The sequence below is a fragment of the Salmo salar genome, chromosome ssa09 (assembly GCF_905237065.1).
Source record: "Salmo salar chromosome ssa09, Ssal_v3.1, whole genome shotgun sequence".
In the NCBI taxonomy this organism is placed as follows: Eukaryota; Metazoa; Chordata; class Actinopteri; order Salmoniformes; family Salmonidae; genus Salmo; species Salmo salar.
The window spans coordinates 145,614,643-145,630,184 of NC_059450.1; the positions used below are offsets into that span (position 1 = coordinate 145,614,643).

At 42.3% G+C, this 15,542-nt stretch overlaps 3 protein-coding genes across 3 annotated transcripts; 2 read left to right on the forward strand and 1 right to left on the reverse strand.

Moving 5' to 3' along the window:
• The first annotated feature begins 6,805 nt into the window (after positions 1–6,805).
• On the forward strand, positions 6,806–7,796 carry LOC106613177 (olfactory receptor 2AT4). The gene has a single exon (XM_014215176.2). It carries the CDS (start codon positions 6,822–6,824, stop codon positions 7,794–7,796), a length of 975 nt encoding a protein of 324 aa, XP_014070651.2. The 5' UTR covers positions 6,806–6,821.
• Positions 7,797–9,138: 1,342 nt separating this feature from the next.
• LOC106613185 (olfactory receptor 2AT4) lies at positions 9,139–10,649 on the forward strand. Its single transcript, XM_014215191.2, has one exon. It carries the CDS (start codon positions 9,151–9,153, stop codon positions 10,099–10,101), a length of 951 nt encoding a protein of 316 aa, XP_014070666.2. The 5' UTR covers positions 9,139–9,150; the 3' UTR covers positions 10,102–10,649.
• A 9-nt stretch (positions 10,650–10,658) lies between these two features.
• On the reverse strand, positions 10,659–13,550 carry sln (sarcolipin). Its single transcript, XM_014215193.2, has 2 exons — positions 13,282–13,550; positions 10,659–11,520 (listed from the first exon to the last, which is right to left on the reverse strand). Exon 2 carries the CDS (start codon positions 11,383–11,385, stop codon positions 11,290–11,292), a length of 96 nt encoding a protein of 31 aa, XP_014070668.2. The 5' UTR covers positions 11,386–11,520; positions 13,282–13,550; the 3' UTR covers positions 10,659–11,289.
• Between the last annotated feature and the right edge of the window lie 1,992 nt (positions 13,551–15,542).

Sequence of the window (15,542 nt, forward strand, 5' to 3'; positions counted from 1 at the left end):
TGGGATTTTGTACTGTCTATTTAAATACTGTATTCTCGACATAACACATTCCAATACTTCTAGTACTGTACATTGCATTTCAGTTACACTGTTTATACACACCACATATTTATTTGCTGGATGCTTGACATAGCTCACTCTAATATATGCACTGCTGTACATATCATTCTTAGTAAACTCAGCAAAAAAAGAAACATCCTCTCACTGTCAACTGTGTTTATTTTCAGCAAACTTAACATGTGTAAATATTTGTATTAACATAACAAGATTCAGCAACCGAGACATAAACTGAACAAGTTCCACAGACGTGTGACAAACAGAAATGGAATTGTGTGTCCCTGAACAAATGGGGGGGGGGCAAAATCAAAAGTAACAGTCAGTATCTGGTGTGGCCACCAGCTGCATTAAGTACTCCGACCCAGCAGGTCCCATATGTGCTCAATGGGTTTGAGATCCGGGCTATTCGCTGGCCATGGCAGAACACTGACATTCCTGTCTTGCAGGAAATCATGCACAGAACGAGCAGTATGACTGGTGGCATTGTCATGCTGGAGAGTCATGTCAGGATGAGCCTGCAGGTAGGGTACCACATGAGGGAGGAGGATGTCGTCCCAGTAACGCACAGCGTTGAGATTGCCTGCAATGACAACAAGCTCAGTCCGATGATGCTGTGACACACCGCCCCAGACCATGACTGCCCCTCCACCTCCAAATCGATCCCGCTCCAGAGTACAGGCCTCGGTTTATTGTCGAAGGCTCATTCCTTCGACGATAAACGCGAATCCGACCATCCCCGCTGGTAAGACAAAACCGCGACTCGTCAGTGAAGAGCACTTTTTGCAAGTCCTGTTTGGTCCAGCAACGGTGGGTTTGTGCCTATTGGCGACATTGTTGCCAGTGATGTCTGGTGAGGACCTGCCTTACAACAGACCAACAAGCCCTCAGTCCAGCCTCTCTCAGCCTATTGCGGACAGTCTGAGCACTGATGAAGGGATTGTGCATTCCTGGTGTAACTCGGGTAGTTGTTGTTGCCATCCTGTACCTGTCCCGCAGGTGTGATGTTCGGATGTACCGATCCTGTGCAGGTGTTGTTACACATGGTCTGCCACTGCGAGGACAATCAGCTGTCCATCCTGTCTCCCTGTAGCGCTGTCTTAGGTGTCTCACAGTACGGACATTGCAATGTATTGCCCTGGCCACATCTGCAGTCCTCATGCCTACTTGCAGCATGCCTAAGGCACGTTCACGCAGATGAGCAGGGACCCTGAGCATCTTTCTTTTGGTGTTTTTCAGAGTCAGTAGAAAGGCCTCTTTAGTGTCCTAAGTTTTCATAACTGTGACCTTAATTGCCTGCCCTCTGTAAGTTGTTAGTGTCTTAATGACCGTTCCAAGGTGCATGTTCATTAATTGTTTATGGTTCATTGAACAATCATTGGAAACAGTGTTTAAACCCTTTACAATGAAGATCTGTGAAGTTATTTTGATTTTTACGAATTATCTTTGAAAGACATTGTCCTGAAAAAGGGACGTTTCTTTTTTTGCTGAGTTTATATCTACTGCTGTACATATCATTCCTAGTATATCTTGTGTAAATTCATAGGGTGTTTAAACTGTATGTATAAATTGTATTTGGGTTACGGTTACAGTGCTATTTGGGTTGTTAATTGGATTACTTTTACAATGCTATTGTTAAGGGTGTGTGTACTGGTAGCGAAGTCAGGTGCAGGAGAGCAGAGGGTTGTGAACAGGCGCACACTTTATTGAGGCAGGATAAAACAACAGTCGGACGCAACTGCGTCAAAACCTCCAGACAATTTGCAAAAGTGCAAAAACGCGCAGTCACAAAATATATGTTTCACAAATAAACATACCTCGTGTTTTTATTCATTTATTTATTTCACCTTTATTTAACCAGGTAGGCAAGTTGAGAACAAGTTCTCATTTACAATTGCGACCTTGCCAAGATAAAGCAAACAGTTTGACACATACAACAACACAGAGTTACACATGGAGTAAAACAAACATACAGTCAATAATATAGTAGAAAAATAAGTCTATATACAAAGTGAGCAAATGAGGTGAGATAAGGGAGGTAAAGGCAAAAAAGGCCATGGTGGCGAAGTAAATACAATATAGCAAGTAAAACACTGGAATGGTAGATTTGCAGTGGAAGAAAGTGCAAAGTAGAAATATAAATAATGGGGTGCAAAGGAGCAAAATAAATAAATGCAGTAGGGGAAGAGGTAGTTGTTTTGGCTAAATTATAGATGGGCTATGTACAGGTGCAGTGATCTGTGAGCTGCTCTGACAGCTGGTGCTTAAAGCTAGTGAGGGAGATAAGTGTTTCCAGTTTCAGAGATTTTTGTAGTTCATTCCAGTCATTGGCAGCAGAAAACTGGAAGGAGAGGCGGCCGAAGGAGGAATTGGCTTTTGGGGTGACCAGAGAGATATACCTGTTGGAGCGCGTGCTACAGGTGTGTGCTGCTATCGTGACCAGCAAGCTGAGATAAGGGGGAACTTTACCTAGCAGGGTCTTGTAGATGACCAGGAGCCAGTGGGATTGGTGACGAGTATGAAGCGAGGGCCAGCCAACGAGAGCGTACAGGTCACAGTGGTGGGTAGTATATGGGGCTTTGGTGACAAAACAGATGGCGCTGTGATAGACTGCATCCAATTTGTTGAGTAGGGTATTGGAGGCTATTTTGTAAATGACATCGCCGAAGTCGAGGATCGGTAGGATGGTCAGTTTTACGAGGGTATGTTTGGCAGCATGAGTGAAAGATGCTTTGTTGCGAAGTAGGAGGCCAATTCTAGATTTAACTTGGGATTGGAGATGTTTGATGTGAGTCTGGAAGGAGAGTTTACAGTCTAACCAGACACCTAGGTATTTGTAGTTGTCAGAACCGTCCAGAGTAGTGATGCTGGACGGGCGGGCAGGTGCAGGCAGCAATCGGTTGAAGAGCATGCATTTAGTTTTACTTGTATTTAAGAGCAGTTGGAGGCCACGGAAGGAGTTGTATGGCATTGAAGCTTGTCTGAAGGGTATTAACACAGTGTCCAAAGAAGGGCCAGAAGTATAGAGAATGGTATCGTCTGCATAGAGGTGGATCAGAGACTCACCAGCAGCAAGAGCGATATCATTGATGCATACAGAGAAAAGAGTCGGCCCAAGAATTGAACCCTGTGGCACCCCCATAGAGACTGCCAGAGGCCCGGACAACAGGCCCTCCGATTTGACACACTGAACTCTATCAGAGAAGTAGTTGGTGAACTAGTCGAAGCAATCATTTGGGAAACCAAGGCTCTTGAGTCTGCCGATGAGGATGTGGTGATTGACAGAGTCGAAAGCCTTGGCCAGGTCAATGAATATGGCTGCACAGTTTTTGTTTCTTATCGATGGCGGTAAAGATATCGTTTAGGACCTTGAGCGTGGCTGAGGTGCACCCATGACCAGCTCTGAAACCAGATTGCATAGCGAAGAAGGTGCGGTGGGATTCGAAATGGTCGGTAATCTGTTGACTTGGCTTTCGAAGATTTTAGAGAGGCAGGGTAGGATAGATATAGGTCTGTAGCAGTTTGGGTCAAGAGTGTCCCCCCCTTTGAAGAGGGGGATGACCGCAGCTGCTTTCCTTGTACAACACTGAATATAAGAACACCAGACTGGCGCGTCACAAATAACACGTAACACAAACAATATCACACAAAGACATGAGGGTGAACAGAGGAATAAATACATGCAGTGTGATTGGGATTGTAAACCAGTTGTGCAGGGAACAAGACAAAACAAATGGATCAATGAAAATTGGAGCGGCGATGGCTAGAAAGCCGGTGACGTCGATCGCCGAACGCTGCCTGAAAAAGGAGAGGAGCTGACTTCGGCGGAAGTCGTGACAGCTATTTAGGTTGTTAATTGGATTACTGTTACAGTGCTATTTAGGTTGTTCATTGGATTACCGTAATTTCCGGACTATAAGCCGCAAGTTTTTTCCCACGCTTTGAACCTCGCGGCTTAAACAATGACGCGGCTAATATATGGATTTTTCCCGCTTTCAAATGTTTTTTTCTCCAAAAAAACACATTCTGTGACGTGCTCAGTTTTTTGCCGGCATGAAGCTTCCATTAGACCAATGAAATTGCCGAACGGGTTAAGGTCAAACAACTTTTTTGTTTACTGTTTAGATTAAATCGAGCGCTCTCAAACTTCCCATCATTCTGATTACGGTAGTCATTTTGTCACCCTCATCATGGCAAATACACGGAGAAATCCATATGATGCAGCTTTTAAGTTGAAGGCGATTGATCTGGCTGTTGGAAAAGGAAATAGAGCTGCTGCACGGGAGCTTGGTCTTAATGAGTCGATGATAAGACGTTGGAAACAGCAGCGTGAGGAATTGACTCAGTGCAAAAAGACAACTAAAGCTTACTGCAATTTTTTTTTTTTGTTACAAGCCGTGTTTTGTTAAAGCATATTTATTTTTGTTACAAGCCGTGTTTCGTTAAAGCCTATTTATTTTTGTTACAAGCCGTGTTTTGTTAAAGCCTATTTATTTTTGTTACAAGCCGTGTTTCGTTAAACCCTGTGTAAAGTTCATTTGTTTCAATGTACCGGTAGGCACCTGTGGCTTATAGACATGTGCAGCTTATTTATGTTCAAAATATTTTTTATTTTTAAATTCAGTGGGTGCAGCTTATATTCAGGTGCGCTCAATAGTCCGGAAATTACGGTACTGTTAGAGCTATTTGGGTTGCTAATTGGATTACTGTTACAGTGCTATATAGGTTGTTAATTGGATTACTGTTACAGTGCTATATAGGTTGTTAACCAGAAACCGTGGATGGATGGCGGCATTCGCGCAAAACTGAAAGCGCGTACCACCGCATTTAATCATGGAAAAAGGACTGGGAATATGGCAGAATATAAACAGCGTAGTTATTCCCTCCGCAAGGCAATCAAACAAGCAAAATGTCCCTAGCCGTGTCCTCAGAGCATGCATAGACCAGCTGGCTGGAGTGTTTACGGACATATTCAATCGCTCCCTGTCCCAGTCTGTTGTCCCCACATGCTTCAAGATGGCCACCATTAAACCCAAAGAGGTCATCACCATGTTGGTCTCCCATAGCAGCTAGCTAGCTTTATGAGACAGATTAAGATATTAAGATAGCCTAACTAGCTTTTATCATTAAGTATGATGAAATAAAAGCATGTCTTTGAATACTTTGTGTTTTGTGTAGATATTTTGCATCATTACATTATGATTTAAATAAATAAATGACAAAGAACAAGAGAAAACCCCTCATAAACACTGAGGAGAATTACCTTAGGGAGTAAGGTCAGGTGCAGAATTATGTCACGGGGTGTCAACAGTTATTATAAATTGGACACGGCAAGTGTCCGTGTCAGACATCAGACTTGGGTAAGCTTTGATTTACTACTATGCAGATCTGGAGTTACATGGCATGTCTTGATAGCTCACTTTATGCATCTTCTTAATGTGTTTTCTGAATATATGAATGAGATGGAATATGTTCTCTAATCTTTAGATGATAACATTGGATAACTTCACGACACAAGACTCCATTGAAAGATTTATTGTGAGATGCAGCTTTTGTATTGACATGCCACACATTGGGTGAAAATAGGTTGCTGAAAAATGGTTATTCATTATTTTAGTATTATTCTTTAAATGTCTTCATATCTTGATAGTAATATATAGTGGGACATACACTGAGTATACCACACATTAGGAACACCTTCCTATTACTGAGTTCCACCCTCTTGGGCCCTCAGAACATTCTCAATTCGTCGGGGCATGGACTCTACAAGGTGTCGAAAGTGTTCCACAGGGATGCTGGCCCATGTTGACTCCAATGCTTCCCACAGTTGTGTCAAGTTGGCTGGATGTCCTTTGGGTGGTGGACCATTCTTCATACACACGGGAAACTGTTGAGTGTGAAAAGCCCAGCAGCGTTGCAGTTCTTGACACAAACCACTGCGCCTGGCACCTTCTGCCATACCCTGTTTTGTTTTCACCCTCTGAATGGCACACATACACAATACATTTCTAAATTGTCTCAAGGCTTAAAAATCCTTCTTTAACCTGTCTCCTTCCCTTCATTCTACACTGATTGAAGAGGATTTAACAAGTAACATTAATAAGGGGTCATAGGGGTCATAAGGGGTCATACATTAATAGGGGTCATAAGGGGTCATACATTGATAAGGGGTCATAGCTTTTACCTTGATTCACCAGGTCAGATTCACCAGGTCACAATGTCATGGAAAGAGCAGGTGTTCTTAATATTTTGTATACACAGTGTATAATATGATAAAAAAAATGTCATATCACTTGTAATATCAATAAAATAATACAATGTTAAAACATACCGGTACGCTAGAAGAGATATTTACATTAACCTATAATGATGCATTGACATCCAATTAATGTACTTTTCACTGTAAAACGTTTACTGTCTACAAGAAAAATATTTTACTCCGTTGATATAAAATGTATGAATTTATAATATAATACAACCAATTGTGCTACCTAGTTTTGTTAATTCAACTTAATTTCCAGAGTTGACATACTGTAAATTAAAGATGAAAGGCAGCCTGGTAACTTAAGTTAGGTCAAATCAAATTGAGTTAACAAAACTAGGCCAAATAAAATGAGTTACAACTTCATACAATATATCATTTTAAGTCATGAGGGTAACTCTTATACTTTACGATGAAATAGGTAACATTTCCATTTAGATTTCAATTAAGGATTCAATAATTAATTAATCCTTTATTTCCGCAGGTTGTCTAAGAGACCATCATCATGTCAGCTGGGAATCACAGCTTTGTGACAGAGTTTATTATCGTTGGGTTCCCTGGACTTCAGCCAGAGTTCTACGGCCTTGCCTCAACTGTATTATTCTTGGTGTATTTTTGCACTGCAGTAGGAAATGTTATTATTCTTGTATTGTTCGCAACAGACCGGGATCTCCACAAACCCATGTATTTTGTTATTTTACATCTGGTTGTTTCTGATGTTCTCTTTAGCACCACCACATTACCAAAGATTATTGCCAGGTATTGGTTTCAAGCAGGAGCCATTTCATTCACAGGTTGTTTTGTCCAGATGTACTTAGTGCACTATTTTGGAACTGTAAATTCATACATTCTATTTATAATGGCTTTAGACCGATATGTTTCAATCTGTTTTCCGCTCAGATATCCAATGATTATCAAAAACTCCACTATTCATATTCTCAGTGCCACTGCGTGGATTGTTGCGAAAGCCTGCCCATTGATGATGGTAATCAGGGCCTATCCTCTTCCTTACTGTGACTCAAACAAAATCATGCAGTGCTACTGTGATCATATCGCTATAACAACGCTTGCATGCACAGATAGGGCCCCTTATAGTTTTCCTGCTTTTATCTTTGCCATGCTGGCATTACTGGGACCTCTTGCTTTTATTATATTCTCATATTGCTCTATTATTGTGGCAGTTCTTCAGATTGCGAGCACCCAAGGCCGCCTCAAAACCCTTTCTACCTGCAGTGGTCAGCTGATCATCATTGCCCTGTATTATCTCCCCAGGTGTTTTATTTATCTGTCCAGTAATATCGGCATTAGATTCAGCACTGATTTACGCATTGTTATTATCATGTTGTATAGCCTGCTCCCTCCCCTGATCAATCCACTGATATACTGTTTCAAAACTAAACATATAAAACAGAGCTTGATGAAAAGATTCAAGAAGCCAATTGCTCCACAGAAAGATGATGTATTTGCTGTAAGCCAATGATTAAAGTTGATTTTTAATCAGAGATTGAGTTCTGTTATTACTGTTAGAAATACTTGTCCTTACAACAATATTAACTGAGTACCAAATCCTGACTTCAATGCCAAAATGGACATATATGGCCCTAACGCTGTGTAACAGTAGCGAACACCTTGTTAGATTGACACATATTGCATGTAGTGTTTATTGTTGTACAAAGACCATTATGTATTTAGTTATTTTAAATCGGGTTGTTTCTGATATTCTGCTTTAGTACCACCATATTACCAAAGATTATTGCCAGGTATAGCCCGACGATTACATTTGTTTTGAATCAGAGGATTTTTTATTATGTAACAGAATTCCCTACAACAATATAAACTGAGCACCAAATCCTACCTTAAAATCTAAAAGTGACATAAAAGGAAGGCCTTGATTCTGTTTAACCTGCTCAGTAGGGAACACATTTTGTTAGATTGACACAGACGCAGCATGTAGGGTTTGTTGTTCTAGAAAGAGTATTGTGTTAAGTCACTGGGTAGTTGTTCCCCTTGTGGCTTTGCCATCTACAGAACCTGTCAACGTCATCATAAATGATTCGGTCACTAAGTAGATAAATTGTGAGCATAACAATCATTGGTGAAGAGCTTCTCAGGAAGTGTCTTCGTACTCACATTGTAGTTTAGTGTAATCGAGGTAAGGACATTTTTCTAATGGAATTGATTTGATTTTTGGTGTATCAAACTGAGTACATGATGATGAGTGATGATGGTACTTCGTTTCTCATTTGATTTGCCAACACCTTATTTGAATGTCTGCTTTTAAACTTCTTACACATAGTATTGCTTTGTTTCCTACTAGATTTAGTAAATCCATTCATAAGGCCTGTTGTTCATGATTAGTATAGCGTTACAGGTCCTGGTTATACATTATGTAAGTCAATACATTCACATATAATTAATCATATCAATGAACAAATAACACATTACAATTTTCAAAGGTTTACTGATGGTTATTTATGACAACAAAAACATATACATATATATATTATGATTGTTGGCATTGTAAAACAATTCTGTCTGTGAGCTGAAATAATTATTGGTAAATGCACAATGGGCCAAATCCTAACATGAAATCTGCACTCATAACATTTCTTTGTTCAAATCTTCGATTGACAATATGCATGATTTACATGAAAGGCACATATGCATACGTCAATTTAGGATTTGACACTGCAGTATTATGAGCAATGTTACATTTGATTTGACAAAAACCTGATAAAAACTCTTAGGCTGCTCTAGTTTCTAATGATGGATAGTTTACTATAACATAAAATGTTATTTACTTTCCAGTGGTGGTTCTAAGAGAACACGTCATCATGTCAGTGGGGAATCACAGCTTTGTGACTGGGTTTGTCATCGTTGGGTTCCCGGGACTTCAGCCGGAGTTCTACGGCCTTGCCTCAACTGTATTATTCCTCGTTTATTGCTGCATTTTAACAGGAAATGTTGTTGTTATTATCTTGTTTGCAACTCATAACGTTCTCCATAAACCAATGTATTTTATCATTTTGAATCTGGTTGTGTCCGACGTACTATTCAGCACCACCACTTTACCAAAGATTATTGCCAGATATTGGTTTCAGGCGGGAGCAATTTCTTTCTTTGGTTGTTTTTTGCAAATGTACTTAGTTCACTATTTTGGATCCGTAACTAGCTTTCTCCTATTGATAATGGCTTTAGACCGATACGTGTCAATCTGTTTCCCGCTCAGATACCCAATGATTATCAACAACTCCAGTATTCATATACTCAATGTCACTGCGTGGGTGCTTGCACACCTTCCCTCTCTTTCAATGGTAATTAGGGCCTATCCTCTTCCTTACTGTGACTCAAACAAAATCATGCAGTGCTACTGTGATCATATCGCTATAACAATGCTTGCATGCACTGATAGGGCCCCTTACAGTTTTCCTGCTTTTGTTGTAGCAATGGTGGCATTACTGGGACCTCTTGCTTTTATTATATTCTCATATTGCTCTATTATTGTGGCAGTTCTTCAGATTGCGAGCACCCAAGGCCGCCTCAAAACCCTTTCTACCTGCAGTGGTCAGCTGATCATCATTGCCCTGTATTATCTCCCCAGGTGTTTTATTTATCTGTCCAGTAATATCGGCATTATATTCAGCACTGATTTACGTATTGTTATTATCATGTTGTATAGCCTGCTCCCTCCCCTGATCAATCCACTGATATACTGTCTAAGAACTGATGAAATAAAACAGATCATGATCAAGCGATTTAGATCAATACAAGTGCACGTTAGATAAGAGCGCATAGGACTAATATATTATGTCTTCAATCAAATAAAAATACTATACTGTATATTCGTACATGTGTGCTTTAGAAGTGTTGCATTGCTGATTTCCATGGCCTAACTATGTGTATAAAGACAAGGGGTTTAGCTTCCAAAACAAACAGCTTGTTGTTATTGTTTCATCATCACACAATCAACCGTTATTCCAGCTGAAGTTCTCTACACTTAGAAAAAAGGTGCTGTCTAGAACCTAAAATGATAATTTGACTATCCTCATAGGATTATTCTTTGAAGAACCCTTTTGGGTTCCATGTAGGACCCTTTCCACAGAGGGTTCTAAATGGACCCCAAAATGGTTCTACGTGGAAACCAAAAGAGTTCTATCTGGAAGCAAAAAGGGGTTCTGCTATGGGGATAGCAGAAGAATCCTTTCGTAACCCTTTTTTCAAAGAATGTAGGTAGGGTGTGTGCTCTGCTTACTGTCATGATTTTCGTGCAGATGTATTATTTAAAACAATGTTGGATGCATCAAACAAGAGAAAACATTTTGGGTACAATAACAGTTATTTTTATTGTAGAGCGTGTAAACAGAATGCTTGCCAACTCATCTCTAACACAACAGTCCCTCTAAGAGGCAGGAGTGAGGAACTGCATGTCTTTCTTAGCAGACAGCTGAAGCAGTGAAGCTATATCTATACCTTTCAATGTCTTGTATTCACTTAATTTGTCTTGTATTCACTTAATATGTCTTGTATTCACTTAATATGTCTTGTATTCACTTAATATGTCTTGTATTCACTTAATATGTGCAACTGCTATGTTTCAGAATGAAGATAATATACGATGTATTGTACTTTATTGTCCGTTAACTATATTGTACATTAATGGAAATGTGCCTTTAAGCTCACAACCCAACCCCCCGAGACAAACACACACCCGAGGGACTGGAAGCAATGGGTCAGACGCATGGATCAGCCGCAGAGAAAGTGTAGGGGGTCAAGTGCCTCGTTCAAGGGCACAACAGCAGGCAATGGCATCTAGGATGATGCCAGCAGCCCGGGCTCTAACCACTAGGCTACCTGTCGCCCAATAAGCTTTCAAGATTGTTTGCAACTGCAGTAATTGGATAAGAATGTACCACCCAGTTCCCCCCATTTCTCAGCCCTTCATCTCTCTCCCCTTGTATCTGTCCCCTGGTGGTTCAGGCCTGGTAGGTCTTGACTAGGAGCCACATGAGCAGCACAGTGATTAAGACTACTGTGAAGTTCAGAAACAGCTCCTGCACAGACCGGACCATTCTGCCCTGAGAGGGGTGGTAGGAGAGGAGAAGAAGAATGGGAGTGTGTGGAGACAGGAAGGATGAGGGTCCTCACACCTTGCTTGGGAGGGCAGGTCACTCTGTCGGGGAGGCCAAAGTCTCTGAAGGTGGAATCTGAAAAGGGGGGGAGAAGAAGTTTACCTTGAATTTTCTGGTGACAAATTAAAACAGTTTCCCAAAACACCTTACTCCAGGGATGGACTGGAACCAGAAAAGACCTGGGCATTTTACGCCCATTCTATCTTGAGGCCCCCATTATTAGCTGAATAATTATAATTTTGTGCCAAAACTAGAGTTTAGACAGGCCCACTTGATATTTTGCCAGAATTGCCCTATGACCAGTGTCATGACATTGGCCTGTGGGTAAGGTTTATGACCCCCCATAAATACCTTTCTCCCTTCCCCTCTCTCTCTGACCCTACTGAAGGACTTTGAATAGCCTTTGTTAAATATAGAGAGTCTGGGAACATCAAACAAGTGGGGGAAAGGAACCATATTTCGGTAATAGAACCAGTTGGAAATATGCATTGGAACTTAATGAGTATGGATGTCAGTTCGGTTGTCATCTGAGACATTATGACTGATGACAGGACGACAAACTGTATCTGGGAAAGTCTACACATTCTAGTTATCAGATTCACATGGAATTGTTGTTCAATTTAAATGTTTGATATTGAAACTGTTTGTTAGAAGATTAAATGTAATTTTAGCTTCCAAATGAGAGAATTGGGTTTTCATAAGGAAAGTGCCCTGCTTGATCAGTGGCCCACCCCTGTGAAGAGACATGGGTTATAAACTATGAAACACACCCTTCTCCCTCTCCACTATATAAGCCTTTGACGAAAAGGTAACCAGCTGTTCCGGGTACGTGAGGTCTGCAGCCTCTGTGTTTAAAGGACTCACATGTCAAGTACAGAACTAAGCCAACCTCAGCGTGAGCTTTGGTAAAGAATGGTATGAACTTGGAACTCTCATTCACTACAGAAGTGATACTTCCTAGCCATTGAGTTAGCAGCGGCCGCTGTAAACGTGGGATAGGAAAGGACGGACGACGGATCCAGTCTAACACACAAAAGATACTACAACGTATCCAATTTACCACCAGAGACATTCTTCCGAGGACAGGAAGATCTCTGTTGGCCAACCCGGCCAGCATCTACGACCAATCTACCGAAGCGCAGCTCAGAGTAAATATTTATTGCATTTTCCTTTTCCAAATGGGCGGTAATTTAGAATGCATAAGATTCTGTATTTACGATAGCACAGCTTCTCCCTTTGTTCCTCATTCTTCCCGCTCTTTCATTCAAGCCCAACCCCCTCTCTTTGTGTAACAAGCCTCATACAGGTTCCGTCCACCAGGGACGTTTTCTGTATGACAATTTGTATTCTGTGTATATGTAATTCTGTGTGATTAGTTAGGTATTTGGTAAATAAATAATTAAACCCAATTTTGTATTGCTGATTCAACTTGTTAGCCAGGGTTCGTGAAGATAACCAAGAATTTACAACTTTCATATGAGACTGAATAAGGTGACGATTAATATTGACGGCTATCGATGTAAAATATTACTAAGTCTAAGAGTTTACTCTTCCGTGGTGTCCCGACTTTCTAGTTAATTACATTTACATGATTAGCTAATCAGGTGATATTAATTACAGAGAAAGGATTTTATAGGATAGCATGTCATATCTCTTAATCCGGCATAGCCAAAGACACGACACCAGTCTGTCCCTACCATGCTCCTTCCACTAGCTCCTACCCTTTCTGTAGCAGGTTGGCATTTATTGTCAGGAGTCTTGCCCTGAAGGCAGCTCTGCAGAATGTGCCTATGCCAGCTCGTGACCAAAGTCTTAAAATCTGATTTTAAACCTAACCTTAACCTTACAGCCAGGTCATCCGTGATACAAGTCAGTAATCGACATCCATCCATGTTGTCTGAGGACATCGGGAGATGATGTGGAAACCATCCATTTGGGGCAACAGTGAGCGCTGTTACCTTCAAGTAGGTTTCGGTTTTGCTCTGGTGAAATCCTAAGGTTAGGCATTAACTCCAAATTATTCATGTTAAGGTTCGGGACAGGCTTACATTTTTTACATCAAAAACAACAGGTGTAAGGATCTGCCTCTAATTCCAAAGGTTGCAAGTTTGAATCCTGCGATAGAAAGTTGTTTTTGATGTAAAAAATGTAAGCCTATTGTCACGGCTGTCTGAAGGATCGGACCAAAATGCAGCGTGTTCGTAGTTCCACATATTTATTTATAGTGAAACTAAATGCAATACACAAAATACTTGAAACACAAAAAAAAAAAAAACCGTGGCGCAGAGAAGAAAACACACTATTCAAAAGATAAATCACCCACAAAAACAGATGGGACAAACATCAACTTAAATACGACCTCCAATTAGAGGTAACGAGGATCAGCTGCCTCCAATTTGAGATCAACCCAAAAACACCAACATAGAAATACAAAACTAGAAACTGTCACGCCCTGACCTACTCTACCATAGAAAATAACAACTTACTATGGTCAGGACATGACAGTACCCCCCCCCAACAACAAAACACAAAGGGAGGATAGGGTGGGCGACTAATGTCTATGGCGGCTCATATGCAGTACCCAGAACCTTCTTTTCTAGCGCCTCCGCCCATGGAGGCGGCTCGTGTTCGGGGAGTAACCCCCACTCCACCCACTGAGCCTCCGGGCTGGGGAGCGTTGCTGGAGGCTCCGGACTGGGGAGCGTTGCTGGAGGCTCCATACTGATGAGCGTCGCTGGAGGCTCCGGACTGAGGAGCGTCGCTGGAGGCTCTGGACTGAGGAGCGTCGCTGGAGGTGCCGGGCTGAGGAGCGTCGCTGGAGGTGCCGGGCTGAGGAGCATCGCTGGAGGCTCTGGACTGAGGAGCGTCGTTTGAGGCTCCGTACTTGTGAGTGTTGCTGGAAGCTCTGGACTGAGGAGTTCGCTGGAGGCTCCGGACTGGGGATGCGCACTGGAGGCCTGATGCGTGGGGCTGGCATAGGAGGCGCCAGACTAGTAACACACACCTCAGGGCGAGTGCGAGGAGGAGGCACAGGACGTACTGGGCGTTGGAGGTGCACTGGAGGTCTGGAGCTTAGGGCTGGCACACCCCATCCTGGCTGGATGGTTATTTGAGCCCAGCAAGGGCAGAGCGCTGGCACAGGACAAACTGGGCTGTGCTGGTGAACGGGGGGTACCGTGCGTAGAGCAGGCGTAGGATAACCTGGGCCGTAGAGACACACTGGAGACTAGATACGCTGAGCCGGCGCACTTCTTCCTGGCTGACGGCCAACTCTAGCACGACAAAGGTGAGGAGCTTGTACCGAGCGCACCGGGCTGTGAGTGAGCATGGGCGACACAGTGCGCATCACCGCATACCACGGTGCTTGTTCAGTCACTCGTTCCCCACGGTAAGCACGGGGAGTTGGCTCAGGTCTTAAAACCGCCTTCGCCAATCTACCTGTGTGCCCCCCCCCAAAAAAAAATTGGGGGGGCGCTGCCTCTCGGGCCTCCGTTGTTGCCTTGCCTGTTGATCTCGTCGCTGTACCTCCCTCGCTGCTTCCACCTGTTCCCATGGGAGGCGATCCCTTCCGGCCTGGATCTCCTCCCACGTCCAGGATCCTTTTCCATCCAGGATGTCCTCCCGTGTTCAGTCCATCGGCCCACGCTGCTTGGTGCTTTGGAGGTGGGTGATTCTGTCACGGCTGTCTGAAGGATCGGACCAAAATGCAGCGTGTTCGTAGTTCCACATATTTATTTATAGTGAAACTAAATGCAATACACAAAATACTTGAAACACAAAAAACAAAACAACAATCCGTGACACAGAGAGGAAAACACACTACTCAAAAGATACTCACAAAAACAGATGGGACAAACATCAACTTAAATATGACCTCCAATTAGAGGTAACGAGGATCAGCTGCCTCCAATTGGAGATCAACCCAAACAACACCAACCTAGAAATACAAAACTAGAAACTGAACATAGAAATACAAAAACAGACAAACACCCCCTGTCAAGGTTACGGACTCACCTCACACAATAACCAATGGCTTGGTTACGGATTCACCTCACACAATAACCAATGGCTGGGTTATAGATTCACCTCACACAATA

Bases quoted from the DNA above. Each gene is read 5' to 3' on its own strand.
- LOC106613177 (XM_014215176.2), top strand. From the start codon at position 6,822: ATGTCAGCTGGGAATCACAGCTTTGTGACAGAGTTTATTATCGTTGGG.
- LOC106613185 (XM_014215191.2), top strand. From the start codon at position 9,151: ATGTCAGTGGGGAATCACAGCTTTGTGACTGGGTTTGTCATCGTTGGG.
- sln (XM_014215193.2), bottom strand. From the start codon at position 11,385: ATGGTCCGGTCTGTGCAGGAGCTGTTTCTGAACTTCACAGTAGTCTTA.